Here is a 20,863-nt window from a genome sequence, read left to right on the forward strand (position 1 = left end):
ATAGAAGCCTCCAGCCTTGTCACCACCTCCCAAAGAGCTGAGCCCCCTCTCACTGCCCTTCTGCACCCTGGGGACTCTGGTGCATGGAGACCAGCCAGGCCCCCATGGCAGACACCTCATTGTCCCCACTCCGCTCTTCTCTAAGGAAAGGATGGAGCCTGGGAGCCACCCAGCCTCCTCCCCTTTAGAAATCAAAGTCTGAAATAGGCAGTGAAGAGGCCAAGGAAACGCAGAGGAGACAGAAGTGACCTGAGAGCGTGGCCACCACCACCACCACCCATGGGCCTTCTCAAGAAACCTGGGAATGAGATGATCCCAGAGAAGCTGCAGAAGTGGGAGGAGGAGAAGGTTAACTCGAGGCCACTCTCCATGCTCACACAGTTGGTCAAGAACAACACCCAAGTGCCCATCAATGCTGAAACAACACGAAGCTCCTGGACCCTGTGAAGGCCTCCAACGGGCACTGCAACGAGGTGCTGGAGAACGCAAAGGAGAGGTGGGCGGAGGTTTCCAACGGTGGCAAGGGCAAGAAGTCCAAGCCAGTCGACAAGGACCGCTGCATCTCAAAGATGTTCCTGTGCTGGGTCCTCGTGGTCCTGTGAGACCCACTCATCCCTGACAAGGAGGGGCTTCCTCCCCGCCGTCAGAACCTGCCCCCTCATTTTTGTTTGTGAAACAACAAACAAAAATACTAAGGAACACTGATATTCCCATTTAAAACTGCAACCTTTCCCCCACATCTCCAGCTTTATTCCTCTCCATTGTGTTTATCGTCTTCCTACATTCTGTTTTACTTGATTTCTTGGTTGTCTGTTTTCCCCTTCCAGAAAGTAAAATCCTCGAGGACAGGGATTTCTTTCGTCTTTGCACACTACTATATTCTAGCACCTAGGCCCGGCCATACAGTAGGCTCTGAAAACATTTCTTAAATGGCTGAAGCAAATGAAGAGTATTTATTGGATTTGAAAGTGGCTCTATCTTTTTGACAGATCATAATGGGTCAAAGCTTAAAAATTTCAAATGTTGTGAGTTTTACCCATGTCCTCCTTGAAATATTATGAAAGTTTATCACAAGCATCTCTAAAAAGGCTGAAGTTTTAAAACGGATGCAAGGCTTAAAATAGTAAATGATACTGTTTTCTTGTTTTTTTTTTCTTCTGTCTGCCTCATCCCCTCCACCAACATCACTGCCTCCCCCCACCCACCACTGCCCTCCATTGCAACATACACATATACATCCTCTTGGATTTTGCCCCACTTAGGCATCTAGACTATTTTGTAAATTAAAAAATACCATGATGGAAAGAGAGAGAATAAAGAGTCTGATTTTAGTTTTAAAAGCCTAGGCCCTGAGAAAATTCAGAGCATAGGAAAACCGTGAGTATGGGTCAGATATTTATACCCTCCGACCAGAAAAAGATTTCCCAGGCCTTTGAGGGCAACCACTTGTTTTCTGTATCTATGATTCTGTTTCTATTTTGTTAATGTTTTTCTTTCTTTCTTTTTTTTTTTTTTTTTACTGCTTTTAAAAATTTTGTTTTATTTTTGGTGGCTGTGTGCAGGGCTTTCTCTAGTTGTGAGCGGGGGCTGCTCTTTGTTGCAATGCGAGGACGTCTCGTTGTGGTGGCTCCTCTGGCTGAGGAGCACAGGCTCCAGGACCCCTGGGCTTCAGGAGTTGCGGCACGTGGGCTCAGTCGTTGAGGCACAGGGGCTTAGTTGCTCTGTGGCACGTGGAATCTTCCCAGATCAGGGGTCAAACCCGTGTTCCCTGCACCGGCAGGTGGATTCTCCTCCACTGTACCACGAGGGAAGTCCCTTTTCATTCTTACTATTTTAAAAAATATGCATTTATTTAGCTGCATTGGTTGCAGCATCAGGATCTTGGTTGCAGCTCGTGGGGTTTCCTTTGTCGCACCCGGGCTTCGCCCCAGTTGTGGTGCGCAGGCTGTGGAGTGCACAAGCGCAGTAGTTGCAGCATATAGGCCCAGCTGCCCTGGGGCCTGGTGGGATCTTATTTCCCCAGCAGGGGATCTAACCCATGTCCCCTGTGTTGGAAGGCAGATTCTTGACCACTGGACCACCAGGGAAATCCCTGTTTTGTTTTTTAGATTCCTCATGTAAGTGAAAGACAGCATTTGTCTTTCTTTAACTTACTTCAGTTAGCATAATACCCTCTAGGTCTATCCACTTTATCATAAATGGTAAGATGTCATTCTTTTTATGGCTGGATAATATTCCATTGTGTGTGTGTGTGTGTGTGTGTGTGTGTGTGTGTGTGTGTGTGTATACACACAGTGGAATATTCTTCTTTATCCATTTGTCTGTTGATGGTCACTGAGGTTGTACCGTGATGTTTTACAAAAACAACACAGATATGTGGGATTAAGGATTATTTTGTGTGTTCTCTTTTGTGAAAAAAAAGAGATGACAGATTTAAATTGATTTGGCTCCAGGCATACGGGAACAAGATTATGTCAGTACCTTATTCTCCCAGTTACACGGAGGCTCTTCCAGGGCCCAGTTACGAGTCTTGCACCACAGTAGATGTAGCCACATCTAACATAGCTCCCAGAGAGGACAAGTAAAGTGAGCTGCCTGGATCAGGAAAAGAAGCAGGAGGAGGGGCAGTTAAGTCTCCTTGTTTCAATGCATGTCATGTGTGTTCAGCTCAGATATTTCTGTTATTAAGCTCATATTCTATGTGATTAATACAATTTATAATGATTCATAGATACATGTAACTATAGTGTTACACAACAAAGTGTGTGCCTACCCTAGACACGACTTCAGAAAATTCACCTTCTGAATTCTTCCATCTGTATGACTTCTTGATCCTTTATTGACAGATCCAAAACCCTCATGATTCTAAGTGTTTCTCGCTGTATTTTGCAATAGGAAATCTAGGCTAAAAGAAATTTCTGCCAGGTCATTTATTATTAATGGTGACTATTTACCTCATTAAGTTACAAAGGAATGAGGTACTTTAGAATCCAGAAGAAGCCTCCTGAACCTCACTTGATGTGAAGAGCTGACTCATTTGAAAAGATCCTGATGCTGGGAAAGATTAAGGGCAGGAGGAGAAGGGGACGACAGAGGATGAGATGGTTGGATGGCATCACTGACTCAATGGACATGGGTTTGGGTGGACTCTGGGAGTTAGTGATGGACAGGGAGGACTGGCATACTGCGGTTCTGGGTTTGCAAAGAATCGGACACAACTGAGCGACTGAACTGAACTGAACCTCACTTGGAGAGATTCTGGGATATGTAGGCTACTCATAGGCTAAGGACTTGAGGTTTACTGTATGTGTGATGAGATGCATGAAGATGCCCAAGCAGAAAGCGATCTCTGCGTTTTAAACCCCGCCTCTTAGAAGCTACTTTTGTAGCAGTATGAGCAAGGGTTGGAGCACCAAGACTGTGTGAGAAGGACGTGGGCAGCTGCCGTGATAGGAGGTAGAGATTATCAGGCCCATAGAGCTATTATTTGCTGAGTGCCCATCTGTGTCAGAGAAGAGAGCTCAGTGTTCCTCACTGCTAATCACAATAACCTTGTGAAGGAGTTCTTAACTTCTTTTCACAGATCTGAGAAATTGAGACTCAGAAAGGTTCATTACGTTGCCTAAGTTCACACAGTTACAAAATGCTTGCTGTGGTTGTTCCAGCGGCTAGGTGCCACTAAGCGTTCTTCAAGGAAGAGGACAGCCCCACTCAACAGAGAACTGCCACATCCCAAATGCCAAAAGTGCCTCTTCCAAGAAATACTGGAGAGAATCTTAAAGGACACCTACCTGCCAGACTGGAGAGAAGTGGGAATGAGAGACGGAATTTCAGAAATCAATGATCCAGAATCTATGAGATGTATTTTGTTATTCAGTTGCCAAGTCGTGTCCAATTCTTTGCGACCCCATGGATTGCAGCACACCAGGCTTCCCTGTTCCTCACCATCTCCCAGAGTTTGCCAAAGTTCATGTCCATTGAATCGGTGATGACATCCAACCACCCCAAATAAAATGACACTAAGAAGAGCTCACAAAAAGAGAACATTCTGAAAAACCAGCAAAATCAGCGTCAAAGTGTGGTTTCTGGAGCATCTGGAATCCATGAGCATCACCTGGAATTCATTAGATGCCAAACCCTAGACCCCATCCTAGACCTGCTGAGTCAGAAGCTCTGGGTTGGGGCCAACAGCCTGTGGCCTAACAAGCTCTCCAGGTGATTCTGATGCACAACCAATTGAGAGAACCATTGAGAGAAGGGTTGAGCCGAAATTGAGGAAAATAGTGCAAGAAAAGAGGAGAAATGAGAGTTTCTGGAAGAAGCGGTCAATGGGGACAAATGCTGTGGACTCAAATAGAGCAGCCACTACATCTGATGAAACAGGATGTTCTCCAGGACTTTGCCAGGAATAGTTTTCCATGGATGGGCAGACTGAGGGCTTATCTGGAATAATAATAATAAAAGAATGGAGAGTAAAAAAAAAGAGATCACTAGTAGCTTTAGAAGGACATAGGGTTAAGGGAGAGTTTTTTGTTAAGAGGACAGAATTACACTTATATAAGACAAAGGGGAAAAATAAACAAGAAAGAAAAAAAATTAGAAGCACAAAGTGACTGACAGTAAGATCAAGCCGAGTGTTGCAGATAGCAGGGGCAGGGAAATACTGGTTGAAACAGGACTTACCTTTCCAGAAATGGGGAGGACAAAGGCAGGGAGAAGTCCAGAGGTGTTGAAAAAGCAAGGACATTTAACACTTAGCATGATGCCTCCCATCCAGCGGGCCCCAAGAGCCTTCTTGGGACTAAGAAGCCCACTAGTTTCAAATTAAAACTTCAGCTTGACTGTTCAGTGGCCATGTGGCCTTAGGGAGAGCAATGAACCTGATTCTCGGTTTCTCCCATCTGTGAAAGGAGAGGCCAGATCTTAATCAGAGTTCCAAGGGGCAGGAGCTGGGAAGGAACCTTGGAAAATGGGAAGATGTGGAACAATTCCTGTGAGGAATGGGAGACAGAGACCAATAAAAAGAGAATGTACACAATCTGGTAAAGGGTACATAAGGAGCTTGTGAAACCAGAATGGCATAAAACTTAAAAATAATGTTCCAACTCTGGACTGACATTCCAGTCCTTCTTATTTTGGTTCAACATCTGTATACATCAAACAACTAATAACCCTAAACCCAAGATTGTGTGGTTACTGAGAAAGGAAGAGCTGCTTATAGGGGATTAATTTTATGTATTGTCTTGACTGGATCACTGGTTACCCAGACAATAGTCAACTCTGAGAGTTCCTGTGTGGGTGTGTTTGGATGAGATTAACATGTAAATGGGTGGACCCAAGTAAAGCAGACTGCCCTCCCTAATGTGAGTGGGCCTCATCCAATCAGTTGAAGATCTGAATAAAACAAAAGGCTGACCTCCCACAAGTCAGAGAGAGTTCTCCTGCCTGATGGCCTTCGAGCTTGGATATCAGTTCTTCCTCATTCTACGGCAGTGTCTGGCTTTTGCACTCAAACTATGACATCAGCCCTGGAGATCTGTGACTTTCCAGCCTCCATAACTCTGTGAGCCAATTCATTATAATAAATCTCACAGAGTTTCCTATTGGTTCTGTTTCTCTGGAGAATCCCCCCAAATACTCTACTATATACTCTATATATACTCTACTATAATATTCTAGAGTAGAGTCTCCCTGCATGATTTTACCATTCATCCCCCTCAGTTTCAGAGAGGATTTGAAAGGGCTGCTTAGCATCATGAAATTTCAGGCAAGCCTTTCAACATGCAAACTGTTCCTTACAGGAGCAAAAGCAGGTTCATTGGAAAGGGGTTCTGAAATGAAGGGAGAATAAAGGAAAACAGAATAAACAGAAGAATTACCAAGGTAAAACAATCAAAAGAGAACCAGAATGTTAAAAGATTGTGACCAAACAAAATAAGACATGAAAGATAGGCAAAGTTATCAAAGAAGGAAGAAAAAAAAAAGAGGAAAAATGGAGAAGTCTTGATAAATGTTATTGGGGCCTCACAATTTCAATGTGGGGTTTGATGAGTTTGGGGAGACTAAACTAGAGAGTTAACTTTTCCAGGGAGGAGGAACTGAAGCTGTGTGTCTGAGTTTGAAGATAAGACCCTTCCAAATCATTTATTTTAGAAAAGGAATTCTGATGCAAGGGCAAACAGCCAATTAAAATCTGTAACACTTTGGGAAAAGCTCACACTTCCCTTCAACTGAAGTACCTAATTAGACGGCCCCATTCCAGAACTAACACTAGCTATTCTCAAGCAATCAATTCCTTTTTCCCAATAGTCACACCTCTCTGAAGTTGCAGTGCTTCCTGAAAGAGTTAGGAATGCGATAATAGCTGGGCCAGAGGAATACCTTAAATGACTTAAGAGGCAGAGGCGAGAGAGAGGTTAGAGTGGCAACCATTTATATGATAGATTTATTTACTGTAAAAAAAAAAAAAAAATTATTTTCTTGGCTGTGCTGGCTCTTAGTTGCAGCATGTGGGATCTTAGTTGTTTGACTAGGGATCGAACCTCGGGCCCCTTGCATTGGGAAAGTGGTCTTAGCCACTGAACCACCAGAGAAGTCGGTCTGATAGATTTCGATATTAAGGTAAAGAATAGAGATCATAGCTTCTTGTTTCCCAGCAAAAGGCCATAATGGATTGAAGCAAAAAGACAACTTCCCCCCATCATGAATATGGAAATGAGACATACAGACAAATTGGGAAAATGAGAAGGAAACTACAGTGTCCTCCACCCCCACAACCCCTGTTGTCATAGGTTGGCTATTGTCAAAGAGCTGCGGAGTTAGCTGGTTATGTATCCAATAGGATCTAAACTGCCAAGTAATTTTATAAACACATGATGACTAGGAGTTTGAAGAAATCAGGGCAGAAATTCATAGTAAAGTTCATAAATTACTAAACTCTGCCTGGGATCTCCATGGACATTTGCAGCATAGCATTGAGTCTGTTCGCAAAGCACTCTTAAAAAGTGATGGGGTGGACAGCTTTGGGGTGCAAAGTCCAACATACTTCCTGGTGTAGAAAGTTCTCAATAAATCCATGTACTGGATGAACCCAGCACTGGCCATAAACGTGACAAACATGATGTAAGAAACAGTGACAAGCACATAAGTAAGAGTGCTGCTGGGGGCCCTTGAAACATGTCAATTAGACCCTACGGTGGGTTCCCTTTGTTATGAGAACTCAATCTAGGTTCTCTGCCGTGGTCTGTAAGACCCTACCTGGCTTAAAACTGTTGACACGCCCCACTGGTTAAGCTCTTGGTTAGAAGCTGTGCTGACTTTGCTATTCGAACCCTCTGAGTGCCTTCCCTGCAGGGACCTTGGCATCTGCTTTTCCTCCAGCTAGGGATGGTCTTTCCCTAGTTCTATGCAGGCCCAGCATCTTCTAGGGCAAGTCACCACCCTATTTAAAGCAGCTGTCTTCACCCCTTCTCAGCCCAGGTCACTCTCTCATCACCTCACAAGGTCAGAGGTGAAAGGCTATACTTGATGTGTTTTTGCCTCTCCACCACCACCAGGTCAGCTCCAGATGGGCAGGCTCCTTCTTCAGACTGCTTTGTCACAGCCAGGTTTTCACAACTAGTCAACATTTGCTGAAGGAAATGGATTCTGCCCTCAGGGAACCCATAATGTGTACCTTCAGGGAAGGGTTGTCCAATGAAAGACCGTGAAGTCGCTCAGTTGTGTCCTTACTCTTTGTGACCCCATGGACTGTAGCCTGCCAGTCTCCTCTGTCCATGGGATTTTTCAGGCAAGACTACTGGAGTGGGTTGCCATTTCCTTCTCCAGGGTATCTTCCCAACTCAGGGATCGAACCCAGGTCTCCGGCATTGTAGGCAGACTCTTTACTGTCTGAGCCACCAGGAAATCTCCTGGTAGATGAATGAACTAGAGATATTATCTATGGAGAGTGTATCTATATTCTCTATAGAGAGTGGAGAGGAGTGTCAGTGACATGTAGTAAAGCAGCAGAGAGAGACCATCAGGCCAGTTAATCCTCACATAGCTTACTTTCTCAGACACTGCTGGGAAGGAGTGCTGACTGTTGTCATGACAACTGGCAATAGCAGAGTTCCCTGAAACAGATGTGTGACGACCCGGTAGTGGGGGAGGGGCCCGCAGCCTGCTGCAGCTAAGTCCAACTGCTAGGATGAGTGGAACAAAGGAAAATAAAGACACTGACAGAAAAGGCCATGAAACCTTAGAATAAATAGCGAGAGTACAGAAAGGAGTAAAGCCTTGAAGTGTAAAACTCCACACCTTTCATAAAGGGGAATTCATATTAATTTTTTAGCTACATTGATATAAACATATGAGAAAAGAATTGAGGGAATTTGTATGTAATTTGAAAATGTTAAAACCTGGCAGGCATTTAAAACTTAGAAATAATATATAGATCATAAAATTTACCCTTTTAAAATGTTCAGTTCAGTGTGCTGTGCCGTGCTGAGTCCCTCAGTCATGTCTGACTCTTTGCGACCTCATGGACTGTAGCCTGCCAGGCTCCTTTACCCATGGAATTCTCCAGGTCAAAATACTGGAGTGGGTTGCCATTCCCTTCTCCAGGGGATCTTCCCAACCCAGGGATTGAACCCAGGTCTCCCACATTGCAGGCAGATCCTTTACTGTCTGAGCCACCACTTCAGTGGGTTTTGATATATTCATAAAGCTATGCAACTGTCACCATTATCTAATCTCAGACTATTTTTATCACCCCTAAAAGAATTGTGTACAATTAGCAGTCACTCCCAAATCCCTCCCTCTTCCTGGTCTCTACCAGCCATCAGTCTTTCTGGATCTTTGGCTTTGCCTATTCCTGACATTCATATAAATGGAATCACACAAATACATGACCTTTTATGTCTGGCTTCCTTCACTTGGCATATTTTCAAGATTCATCCATGTTGAGGATTGGAACTTCATTCCTTTTTATGGCCGAGTAATATTCCATTGTGTGACTGTACCACAATTTATTCACTCATCCATCATAAGTTGATGGGCACATGTGTTGTATCCATTTTTTGGCTACTCTAAATAATGCTGCTATGAACTTTCATGTACAGGTTTTGTAAGGATGTGTGTTTCCAATTCTCTGGGGATTATGCCTTGGAACAGAATTTCCAGTCATATGATCCTGGTGAGTTTTTAATGGGGGAATTTGCCTTCAAACTATATGTAGCTAGAGAAAAACTGATTTCAATTCACATGAGATATAGAAGAGACAAAAAAGAAACAAACATCAGGTAACATAAAAAAGAATAATACTAACAATAAAAACAGCAGCTAACAAGTTAAACCCCTCCTCTGTGCCATGTGTCTTACTAGGAAGTTGGTACACACCATGGAGGTTTAATTCTCCCAATAATCCTAGAGTGTTGTTTTAATTATCCCTCTTGTGCAGGTAAAGAAATGGGTTCAGAACCCAGGATGTCAGGCTGCCCAAGATCACACAAGAAGAGAGCACACAGATCTGAACGTGGCAGGTAAGTCCAGCTCCAAGTGGCCAGCAGAGACCACAGACCACTGGGGCATTCCTTGCCAGCACCCATGGCCTAAATTCCCCATCAGAGAGACTCCAGTCAAGTTGAAAACAAATATAAAACAATAATAAAATAATCTTCTGCTTTCAGAACGCACACAGAGAAGCTAAATTAAAAAGAAGGAAAGCATCCATTTTGCACAAAGGGACATTGTTCTGTGGTAAGTGAGCTCTTCAGATCTGTGAGCAGACATTCCTCTAGCAGCAGGGCTCGGGAGCGCTGAGGGTGAGCAAGGTTGGGGACAAGGCTGGTTAGGAGGCTGTCAAGAGAAAATGCTGGAAGAGGGAGGCCTGGGGGTGGAGAAGGGGAGGAGGAACCCCCAAATGCTGGAGTGCCTGGATGCAAAGGGTGAGAGGCAAGGAGCAGAGAACAGGGAGCAGAGGTGGGTGTGAGAGGCTGGGGTAAGCGGGTGTGGAGGTTTGGGTTTGGATGTCACTCTTTCCTCCCTTGGCCAGTTGTCCTACCACTGGGTTCAAGAAGGAGGCAAAATCTGTGACAACACATCACTGGTGAAAACCACCCGCACACAAGGGAGATGTTTCTGTACACAACTTTGCCTCTTTCCAAGGCCACCCTGTAAACTGCTAGACTTCTTGCTGAAGACCTGAGCTGTTCACTGTTTTATGAACCTCTTAAATCCCTCAAAGAGTCAACAGAGACAAATAATGTCCCTCAAGAACATTTACTGGACGTCCCCTCGAAGTCTCCCTCCAGAGCCTGGCATGGCAGCCGCTCTGCACACAATGAGTGCTGAGTGAGCGCTGACTGACAGGAGAAATTACACTCCCGTTAAAGCCACCCAGCTGTGTTTTCAATCCGCTGATTCAATATTTCCCATCAGAAACAGCTTTTGGTCTTTCAATATTGCAACTGGTTTACCCCCATGCACAGAAAGGCACGAAGTATACGTAGCTGTCTTTTGTGATCAAAGAGAAAGCTGTCTCGTGTAGCAATCTGAGGCCCATCAACAATGACCCAGCAAGTGAGCCTTTGCTCTCCTGGGAAATCAAGTCTGGCAATCAAAGTGAAAAGAGGCTGGGCTGGCTCTGCCAGTTAAGAGACAGAGAGAGCCAACGGACAGGCGGCATGTTAGAACATCAAGGGCAGAGCAGCTCATCACTCGAGTGTGTCCAGCCTGACACAGTGCGCTAGCCACTTGTCACCTGTAGCTGTCCACGTTAACTAAATTCAAGTAAGATTACAAGGGCAGTCCCTCAGTCACCCCAGCCACACTTTGAGTGACCTGTGGCCACGTGTGATAGACGCTACCACACTGGGTAGCAGAGACACAGAATGTCCATCACCAGAGGAAAATCTCCTGGACAGTGCTGAACCAGACCAACCATGTGGTCAGATCTGAAAAAAAAAAAAAAGAAAAAAATTAGTATATTCTGTACCCACTGACAGAAATGAAAGGTTGACTTTTTTGGACCGATATCCTTAACTATGTTTTCAGATTTTGGATTTCACAGATCAGTGAAATACTTTTTCTTATTTGGGTTTGCCGAGTTTATACTTTGTCAAGCAAGGCTGCCACCAGATGCCTTTGTTGTAAGGCCCACCAAGGCAGGCACTGTGCCTTTTTACTGCCCGGCATCATTTAGGTATATGCCCTGTACCTAAAACAATGCCTGGTGTATGGTATATGCACAATAACTGTTTATTACATAAGTGATTATACAGGCACACACAGACATCCCTATTTTTTTCATTTTATTTTTGGTGAAAACTCTGTCACCTGAAAGGTCTTTGGGTTCTACACACACACACACACACACACACACACACGGCTGGATTAACTCACAAAATGAATACGAGTCATCTTTTGCTAAGACCTTTACATTAATAAATACTTGTAACAAAATATAACAAATCAGAATGGGCTTCGCTTAACTGTGTATTTCACAACTAACCTGAGGGGCAGTGAAGGGGGGGAAGAGACTGTTAGCTTTTCAGCGGCACCAGAGTGCCCTCTTGTGCTAAAACAAAATACTTGTGTGGTCTCAACTTTTAAAAAACAAATTGTTTCTAGCAACACATTAAAACCTTAACTGACATGTAATTATTCTGAGAATCAGCCCAAATATGTATACCAATCACTATAAAATCTGGCCAGTTTTGGTGAAAAACATAATTAAGAATGATTTGTCAAATAAATGGAAAAAAAAAAAGAATGATTTGTCACACAACTATTCAACAAGGTCATCTACATACCTAAGAAATAGTGAGACCCATGAGAACTGCTTTTTAGGTTTGACATTCTAGTTTGTTTATCCTCTAGTTAAAAACAGAAAACAACCACTACTTTCAGGTTTAAGGCAGTGTTGTGCATACTGTTTACTCCACTTTTGGTCAAACAACGAAAATTTTTGCTGTATCCAATTTATTTTTCAATTTTGATATCCTTTTTTTGCTTACTTATAGAAACCATTCTTTGAAACTCTGTTATGGCTGTACTTTTACACTTTTTAAGTAGTGATAAATCATACCCACAATGGATTTTCCATTAAAAGATTAAAAATGGGACTTTGATCATTTTAGATGATCTTTCCAAATTTCAACTTGATACTCAATGGCCTTGCAAGGGCAATGGACACCAACATTGGTCAGTCTTGGCCAAGGCAGAGCTTTCTGTTTCTCCTGATCCATGTAGACGTAGAATGCCGGTCTGGCCAACAGGGTAGGAAAAGCTGACTTATCCATGATGATCCTATTAAGTGTGGTTCGTGTGAAATAGAGAAGAATCACTATCTGAATGAGACCTCGAGAAGCTCACAAATTTTAGGTCAACAACCCCATCTGGGTGGAGGGGTTCAGAAGATGAATCTTTAAAAGGCAGCCTCAGATTGCAATTGGCTGACACTAGCATCTGAGCCTCCTGTGTTTGTAGGTAATTCCTCAGGTGTACTCCTCAGACTGTTAACCACAGCTCTAGAGAATTTAGCAATGAGTTCGCATTTTTATTAAATTCTGCAGGTAAAGAACCACTGTGGATATCATCAAGTTCAATACTGAGCAACTGTTAGGAAATGTCGCTTGTGTGTGCTGCCTGCCTTTTGCTCTGTTGTAAACTTTTTTCTTCTTGCGTTATTTTGACCATTCTTGATATGAAGGGTGTTGTCCTGTTTCTCCTCAGTTTCATTTTTTAACTAGCTAAACAATCCCACGGGCCAAGCACTTCCATGGTTTTATTCTGTTTCCTTTTTCCTCTCACAAGTCACTGGACTCGGATCGAAGAATATTCTATGGGTAAATCTGCCAGTAAATAAAATAGTTATGATGTGTCGTATTACCCTTTTTTAAAAAGGCCAGAATTACACTCATATATTAAAATAAAGCTATCTATGCTAGCAAAATAAAGACCATAAAAAAGTTTACAATACTGAAATGCATAAACTTCAATTTAGAGACAAGATTTCCTCTAGAACATAATACTGTTACAGACTTTCTAGGACAAACCATCTTTTACTAATGTTAACAGGAAACAATAACCACATTTTTTCTAAAGGCCAGCAAGGTTTTCATTATAAGCTGTTCCATAACATTTATGTATACAATTTTTAACCTTGTGTGTGCGTGCTACGTCGCTTCACTTCTGTCCAACTCTTTGCGACTCTATGGACCGTAGCCCACCAGGCTCCTCTGTCCATGGGATTCTCCAGATCTTCCTGGCCTAGGGACAGAACCCAAGTCAATATCTCCTGCATTGGCAGGCAGGTTCTTTACCACTAATGCCACCTGGGAAGCCCTTTTAACCTTGTGTGTATGTTAATTTCCAACATTTGGGGCCATTTACAGTGAGAGCAAAGTTCACATCTGCTGAGTATCCGTTACATACACAGTATTACTTTAAAGGTACTACTTGATAGATGCTCATTCAGAAAGCTCCATCCAGAACACAGTGTGTGCTTAAGGGCGACTCCACCAAGTAGGAAAAAAACTTCCAGGCTGAAGAACGTAGGCTATAAAAACTAGCACGGAACACCTGGACACATCATCCAAGTGTTCTGGGCAAAGAGTGACACAGTTCATTATCTGATGACCCATACCCCATGCCTTTTCCACATCACTGTCTACCTTGAAAAGAGATTATGGAATGTGCTTGCCTCAGTCATTCAGTGCCCACTGGAGACTGGGGGCATGGGAGGAAGAGAAAGAGCCAGGCGGTCAGAAATCTTAGGTTCTGAAGAGTCGGACACGACTGAGTGACCAAACAACAACGAACACTAGGTAAGCAAAAAAGTGAGTGACAGAGTATGTGTGGTATGATCCTACTTTTGTTTAAAAATAAACCGTGTGTGGATATGTATGTTACAGAGATATAGGAGAAAACCTGAGAAACTATGTAAAAACTTCCGTGCAAAGAAGAAATTGAGGGGGCTGGAGGGGTGGCCTCACGTTTTACTTTATGGAAGTCTGGATTTGTTTGAAGTTAACCATTACTTCTGACTTAACAATATACAATTTTGAAACCAAACAGATTTAGGAGGCCAATTTTCTAGATGGACTATGATAGTTTAGAAATGCCCTTAAAATGTAAAAACCTCTTTCACTTACAAGCCTGTGGGGCATAATAAAGGGAGCACAGCCACAAAACCTGCTTCCAAACGCTCACTCAGGACACTAACCTACGTCTCATCCCAGATATCTGTAAGGCTAGCCATGCCTGTTTTCAAACTGTATCAAAAATAACACTGATGTCAAGATGAAGGCAAAATTAACAATCTTAAAAAACACACATAAAATAAGGACTTAAAATAAATGACTAAAGCAGAATTCTACTAAACTTTATTCAAAACTGGCCCTACTTCCTAATTGAGATACCCCAAAGTCTAGTGTGCAAATATAAATACCCCATCACATGTTCAAAAATAATCTTCCAATTGGTGCTCTCTGACCCAGATTTGGCACACTTGAATCATCACACAAGTCAGCCACGATGGTCACCTCTTGGTATATATAGCACAATCCTGAAAATGGCACAGGGAGTCAGCTATGACACCGTTTATTAAGCTCTCAAACTGAACCGTACTCTTTGGAAGTTAGGCACACCACAACCCACCTTTGCACAGGTAATTTTATTCTCTCCTGTGGGTGTCAACAGTGCTCAGAGATTGTAATTTGAAACATTCAGAACGCACATACCTGAATATTGTCACATTTCTTTACATCACGATTCAGTAACTATTAAACAATTATGTCTACTAAATACAGTGAACAAAATGGCATAACTGTTTACACCATTTCCTTGTAAACAAGGCTTCTGTCACAATAGTAACAAATGGAATTAATGCATACCACAATATGGATGAGGAAAGACTTTCTTTTTAAATAAACTATTCAGTTCATAAATAAACTCTGATTTTTTTTTTTCAGTACACATTTACAGACCTGATCAATAAAAAGAAACAAGACATACAGTTTCCTTTTAAAAAGAAAATGTTGCAAAATGGACTGCTACTAGAGAAGGCGCCTAGGAGAGGAGGTGAGAAGCAAGCAAGGGGTAAAAGAGTTAGAAGTGCGGCCCTACTGCAGCCCGTGTCTGTCAGCAAACCCCGACACCCACACGAGGACAGGGCTGTCTGCAGGGCTCCTTTTACTTGAATTCCAGCAAGTTGCAATCGATCTTATAGTACACATAGGGGTAGTATTCCTGTTGACTCAGGTTTAAGCCTGGAATATCCACAGGAGCCTATGGAAAAATCATATGATTATTCAGTTAAGCACTTAGAGAAATGAAGAAAGAAAAAGAGAAAAAATATTACCATTCACAGGCATACCTTGGAGATAGCAGATTCTGATCCAGACCACCGCAGTTAAGCAAGTGTCACCATAAGCCAAGTCACATGGCTTTTTTGGCTTCCCATTGCATATAAATGATATGGTTATACTTACTATAGTCTACTAAGTGTGCAATGGCCTTTTGTCTTAGTAAACAATGTACCTATCTTAATTGAAAAGTACCTGATTGCTAAAAAACGAGAACCATCATCTGACAGCGCAGGTGCCACAAACCTTCAATTTGTAAAAAGTGCAGCAGCTGCAAAGTTCAATAAAATGAAGCACAATGAAATGAGGTATGCCTGTACCTTCTTAATGAACTGGGCTAAGTTTATACATTTTTCCTAATTTAATCTGAGTTTGACATTGTTAACTTCATTTTGCAAATAAGGAAACCATCTCAGAAAGGCTGACCTGCCCTGGGAAACAGAGCAAGTGAGCAGTAACGCCAGATCCAAGCACTCCGCCCTCAGAGCCTGTGTGGGTTTAACCGTGACTCCACCGTCCTTTTCTACACACACTTACTAAATTATTTGTTTAGTCTCAGGCTTGGGGTATTGAGTTTATGAGATACAAGGCTTATAAAATGATGGATAAAAAGAAACCAACTGTGATTTTTACTGATACCACTTAGTATGTATGCATGTTATAAGAATTTACTGGTATGAAATTATGCTTAAGTAAGAGTTCACATATTATCAACAATTCCATGAAAATTTAGAGTCATTTCCTGCATATTCTTCCATTAAAAAACCTTGATTTTTCTCCCATGGGTTCTAACTAATGCACATGTGAAATACTGCCATTCTAAACTAGAGGAAAAATATCAGCAAGGTATTTGAAACAAGAAATATAAAAGCCTGCTACAATTTTAAACAACAGCAACAACAAAAAGCACACATTTTTGTATGCATAAATGTTCATACTTTTGTTTTAAAAAAAGATATACACCATTTTAGAGAAATGATAATTCCCTCAAAAATGCTCATCTATTGACTCTGCTACTTCTACCAAATAAAGTTACAGTAATGACTTATTTTCTTCCTCTCTGCAATTTGTAGGTCTTGTAAACAACTAGTATCATTGCTTGTGTGTGTATTTCTACAACTATAAACATCAGATCTACAGCAGGATAATGACTGGCTTTTAGAAATACTGAGAAGTAACTACTACAAAATGGGGTAAGCAAGGTAAATTATTTACTAACAAATTGAGAATCTTAAAGCAATTAAATAACATCTTCCTCCAATAATTTTTTCTGAAATTCATCCAGTTCCTATTCTACCAGACTAATAAATACTTACATCAATAATAGCTGCTGCACTGCTATCTAGATGTTTATACAATTCATATAATACTTCTCTTAGTTTCTTCACTGTTTTCTTATTGGGCTGAAGGAGCATTGCTTGGAAGTTCACTGGCAAGCCATACCTTATAAGGAAGCAGAAACACAGGATGTAACACAAGCAAACATATGCAGAGATTTTCTGTTTAAAAGCAAATATTCTCATACTCTTCTTTAATCACTGTTAATGGGGAGAGGGGGCCTTATTTTAATATCCACCATTACAAGTTCAGAAACTCACAACTTCTCTGGTCCTCACTGTCCATTAGAAATATTTAAAATGAGAGCCAACTGTCTACTAGGAATTACTTTTAATTACTCTTCAATTTTTAAGGTAATTTATGACCATCCTCAGCAGACAGTGATAATGTGTAAACTTAGTACAGTGTCACTAGGTATATGCACGGAATTGGCTCCAGGACCCCTGTGAATACCAAAATCCAAGAATGCTCAAGTCTCTTAAATAAAATGGTGTAAGATTTACATATAATCTACATATATCCTCCCATATACTTTAAATCATCTCTAGGTTACTTATAATACAATGCAAATGCTATGTAATTAGTTGTAAATAAAATGCAAATACTATGTAAATCACTGCTAGTGCCCAGTAAATTGAAATTTTATTTTTTGGAACTTTCTGGAATTTCTTGTTCAAATATTTTCAATCCACAGTTGGTTGAGTCCATGGATTTGGAACCCAAGAATATGGACAGTCAACTATTGATTCCTTCATGATAATAAAGAACATGAAAAAAAAAAGCATGAGATTACCCATCTACTATGGAAATTCAAAGAAATTTACAAATAGCATGATGGCAGATAAGTATTTTGAACTATTTCTAATATGAGCAACATGTACAGAGCATCACAAGATGGTTGAGATTTTAAGTATCTCAAAGTAATAAAATATTTTAGGCTACTATCAAACGAGGACTTCAAATAAGGTATACTGTGTATCAAACTACATGTAAAATATGTGATAGGTCTTTTAAACAAACACTGACTAATATTCATAACCTATGTTTAACTTAAGCACAGCATATGCAAAGAACCAGAGCACAGCAGCATGATCTTTTTCTCAACTCGGTATTAAGGGCAAGACCAACATGCACGTCATAAATGTCAGTATCATACTGACAATCTCTCCCTCATGAGTAGCCCTTTGGTTTCCCCAAATCAAAGTCCTATTAGCAGACTGTGTTTCAATAAAGAGGTGCAATGCCAAGGGATCTACACATTCTTTAGTTCCAAGTTTCTCAATGAGCTTTCTTTACCTCAAAACAGACTCAACAAAAACCCTCAGAGCTTTCACATGAATCCACGCAATAAACGCCTCACTGAAATTCACTTTCAGCCACCGTACCAGTGGTCCCTGTAGAAAGAAAGAAAGAATTACGACAAATTTGGTCTTGAAAATGGCAGTTAGAAATCAGATAAATCAAGTATTTTTAAAGGAGTGACTATCCAGTGAGAATCTTAAGGAGAATTCAATCACATTATGTGTCTGTGTGCTTAGTCGCTCAGTCAAGTCCAACTCTTTGCAACCCCATAGACTGTAGTCCGCCAGGGTCCTCTGTCCATGGGGATTCGCCAGGCAAGAATAGTGGAGTGGGTAGCTATTCCCTTCTCCAGGGGATCTTCCCAACCCAGGGATCGAACCCAGGTCTTCTGCAGTGCAGGCGGATTCTCTACCAGCTGTGCTACCAGGGAAGCCCTAATCACACTGCAATTGACCTTAAAAATGTTTCATTATTCTCATATCTTGGATACTTTACCTTACATTAGATGAAAAGGTTAGCTACTACTGTGTAACCTCAGTAGATACAAATATCCACTGACTCTACTCACCACACAGAAAAAGGCGTGTGTGTGCAGTGCATGTGTGTGTGTGTGCACACTCTTCTTTTTGGGGGCGATGCTGTGCAGCTTACAGAATCTTAGTTGCCTGACCAGGGATCAAACTCATGGTCCCTGCAGTGAAAGTGCAGAGTACTAACCACCAGGACTGCCAGGGAATTCTCAAAAAGGCATATACTTTAGTGAAAGTCATTTAAAATGATACAGAATATAGAAGTGTCCTATAGATTTGAAAACCAAAGTATAAATATCTAAATTTACTATCCAATACTGTTAAGCATTTAATACATTCAAAATAGAATTTAATTACAAATAATTTCTCAGGAACAAGGAAAAATAGTTATGTAGTAAGTCATTTAATATTTCTAGGTATTAGTTTTCTCATCTGTAAAATCATGGGGTTGACTTAGATCCCCAAGACCTGATCATTATGTTCTAATTTCTTAATGATTCTATTATGTATTTTACTTGAGGATGGCAAGAAAGTCAACGTTATCTTTCACTCACAATTCCATCCCAGTTCTCCACTGTGCCAAGAACATACTAAAGTCACCAATGGTTTAAATACAAATTCCTTCAGTAAAAGACTGCAGCATTAAAAAAAAAAAATCTGCCTCAAGAAAATGAAATTTCCTACTGAAAAGAGAGAACAATTACTTAACTAAAATGACCCCTCACTATAGGGGCATTAATCAAAACACTGTATTTAAAATTAGCTTTTGATATGGACTTAGAGGGATTAATTTTAAAATATACATTTTAAGATAACAATTCACAGATCTCAGCTTGCTTAAAGAAAACTCATTTTGACTATTTAATAGAAAAAAATAACTAAAATCAAAATCAGAAAAGTTTTTTCTTTTAAAGAAAAGCAGTACTAGTTTTTCTTCTGCTTAACACTGATAATATTAAATATTAAAAACACATACAAATTGCTTTTTCTTGTCAGTAGAAAGCCTGTTCATTTCTTCTTTGTCTGCTTTCATCTCCTCTTCATTATACTGGAAGTCCCGGACAATGAATCTAAATTAGGGAAAAAAAGAAAACCAAAATTGTCCACAGGAAGTATAGGTAATCTAACAAATTTTTTAAAAAAATTTAAATAACAATCTTACTTGTTTTCCCTGGCTTTGTGTCTGAAGTCATCAACTGCCTTCCTAAACAAGGTGACATTACATAGGTAACTGTCTTGGTCCTCTGAGAGAACACTAGAGAAAGACAAGACAAGTCCATTTAAAGCTTTACATTCATTGCTCACATTCACAGTGAGGGCAGAATTCAGAAACAGGGGGAGGAGGAGGAACAAATGGAAAGGCATGGCAGCCCTTCCCGAAGCCCTCAGTGCTTTTCGTCTGTACTGCCTCAAACACTGAGGACACTCAGTCTTTATGTTTTTATTTACAGTCCTAATGGGCCCCTTGTACATTTCTTCCTAACCAACAAAATTAAGCATTAACTCAAGAAAAGCTTCCAAACTCTAAGAACCATGATTTTGAATCTATCAGCAGCAGGCCAGCCAAGGACAAACTGTCCAGCAGCTGGTTGGTTTCCAGACTCTCCCTGCTTCGTGGCTAAACACCCTCTTCTCGTTTGGAATCTGAATTCTCCCCTCCTCTCCCCGGCCCTGCCCCCAGAGGCCTGGCCCACCCCTTATAGTATGTGCCCTCTCGAGACCATTACGCTTAGTTCTTGCACCCGGTGCCCATCAGATCCAAAGCAAGGCAGCTACCAAGTGGGCAGAACTTAATTTAAAAAAAACCTTTAATGATACTCAGGTTTGCCAGAACTGACTCAGTAATGTGCAAACTGGGATTAAAACAGAGCCAAATCCAACTTGACAGGCAATCTCAGATCCTAACAATATGCCACCAATATCATATTCATCTCTTAAACTGATCTTATAAAATCTCAGCCGATCTTTGAAACTTTGTCCTCTGCCGTTTTGAAGGCCCATGCAAACAAAGGGGTGGGGACCACAGGTGTGGACAATGGCAGATACGGTGGCAATGAAAAAGATGGAAAGAAGGCTGAGTTACAGTTTAAGATATCAGACGTAAACCCTTTCTAGAGGTTGAGGGTGAGACCAAGGGGGACAGCATGCAGAAACCAAGTGGGGATAACAGTCTGCGAGCTGCAGGTCTGACGCTCCAAACTCTCTGCATTCAGTTCTCCTGTTGTGTACAAGCAGTAACAGTGTATTCTCACCCGTGTAACCAAGCCAAGACGAAACTAAGTCAGTGCTTTTCAGCTGTCTCATGGCATTTTCAGTCACCCACGAGCGTGGCAGTGCTTCTGGAGC

At 41.4% G+C, this 20,863-nt stretch overlaps 1 protein-coding gene and 1 pseudogene across 1 annotated transcript in view; one reads left to right on the forward strand and one right to left on the reverse strand.

The window, feature by feature from the left end:
- The first annotated feature begins 279 nt into the window (after positions 1-279).
- Positions 280-674, forward strand: LOC133042220 (small nuclear ribonucleoprotein Sm D2-like; annotated as a pseudogene).
- A 13,670-nt stretch (positions 675-14,344) lies between these two features.
- Positions 14,345-20,863, reverse strand: part of ATP6V1C1 (ATPase H+ transporting V1 subunit C1) — a 36,844-nt gene continuing 30,325 nt past the window's right edge. The window contains exons 9-13 of the mRNA XM_061123631.1: positions 19,680-19,772; positions 19,494-19,587; positions 17,982-18,079; positions 16,664-16,790; positions 14,345-15,270 (exon numbers count right to left, since the gene is read on the reverse strand). Coding sequence (XP_060979614.1) covers positions 15,175-15,270; positions 16,664-16,790; positions 17,982-18,079; positions 19,494-19,587; positions 19,680-19,772 — 508 coding nt within the window. The 3' untranslated portion in view covers positions 14,345-15,174. The remainder of the gene's footprint in view (positions 15,271-16,663; positions 16,791-17,981; positions 18,080-19,493; positions 19,588-19,679; positions 19,773-20,863) is intronic.

Source organism: Dama dama, chromosome 21, assembly GCF_033118175.1.
Source record: "Dama dama isolate Ldn47 chromosome 21, ASM3311817v1, whole genome shotgun sequence".
In the NCBI taxonomy this organism is placed as follows: domain Eukaryota; kingdom Metazoa; phylum Chordata; class Mammalia; order Artiodactyla; family Cervidae; genus Dama; species Dama dama.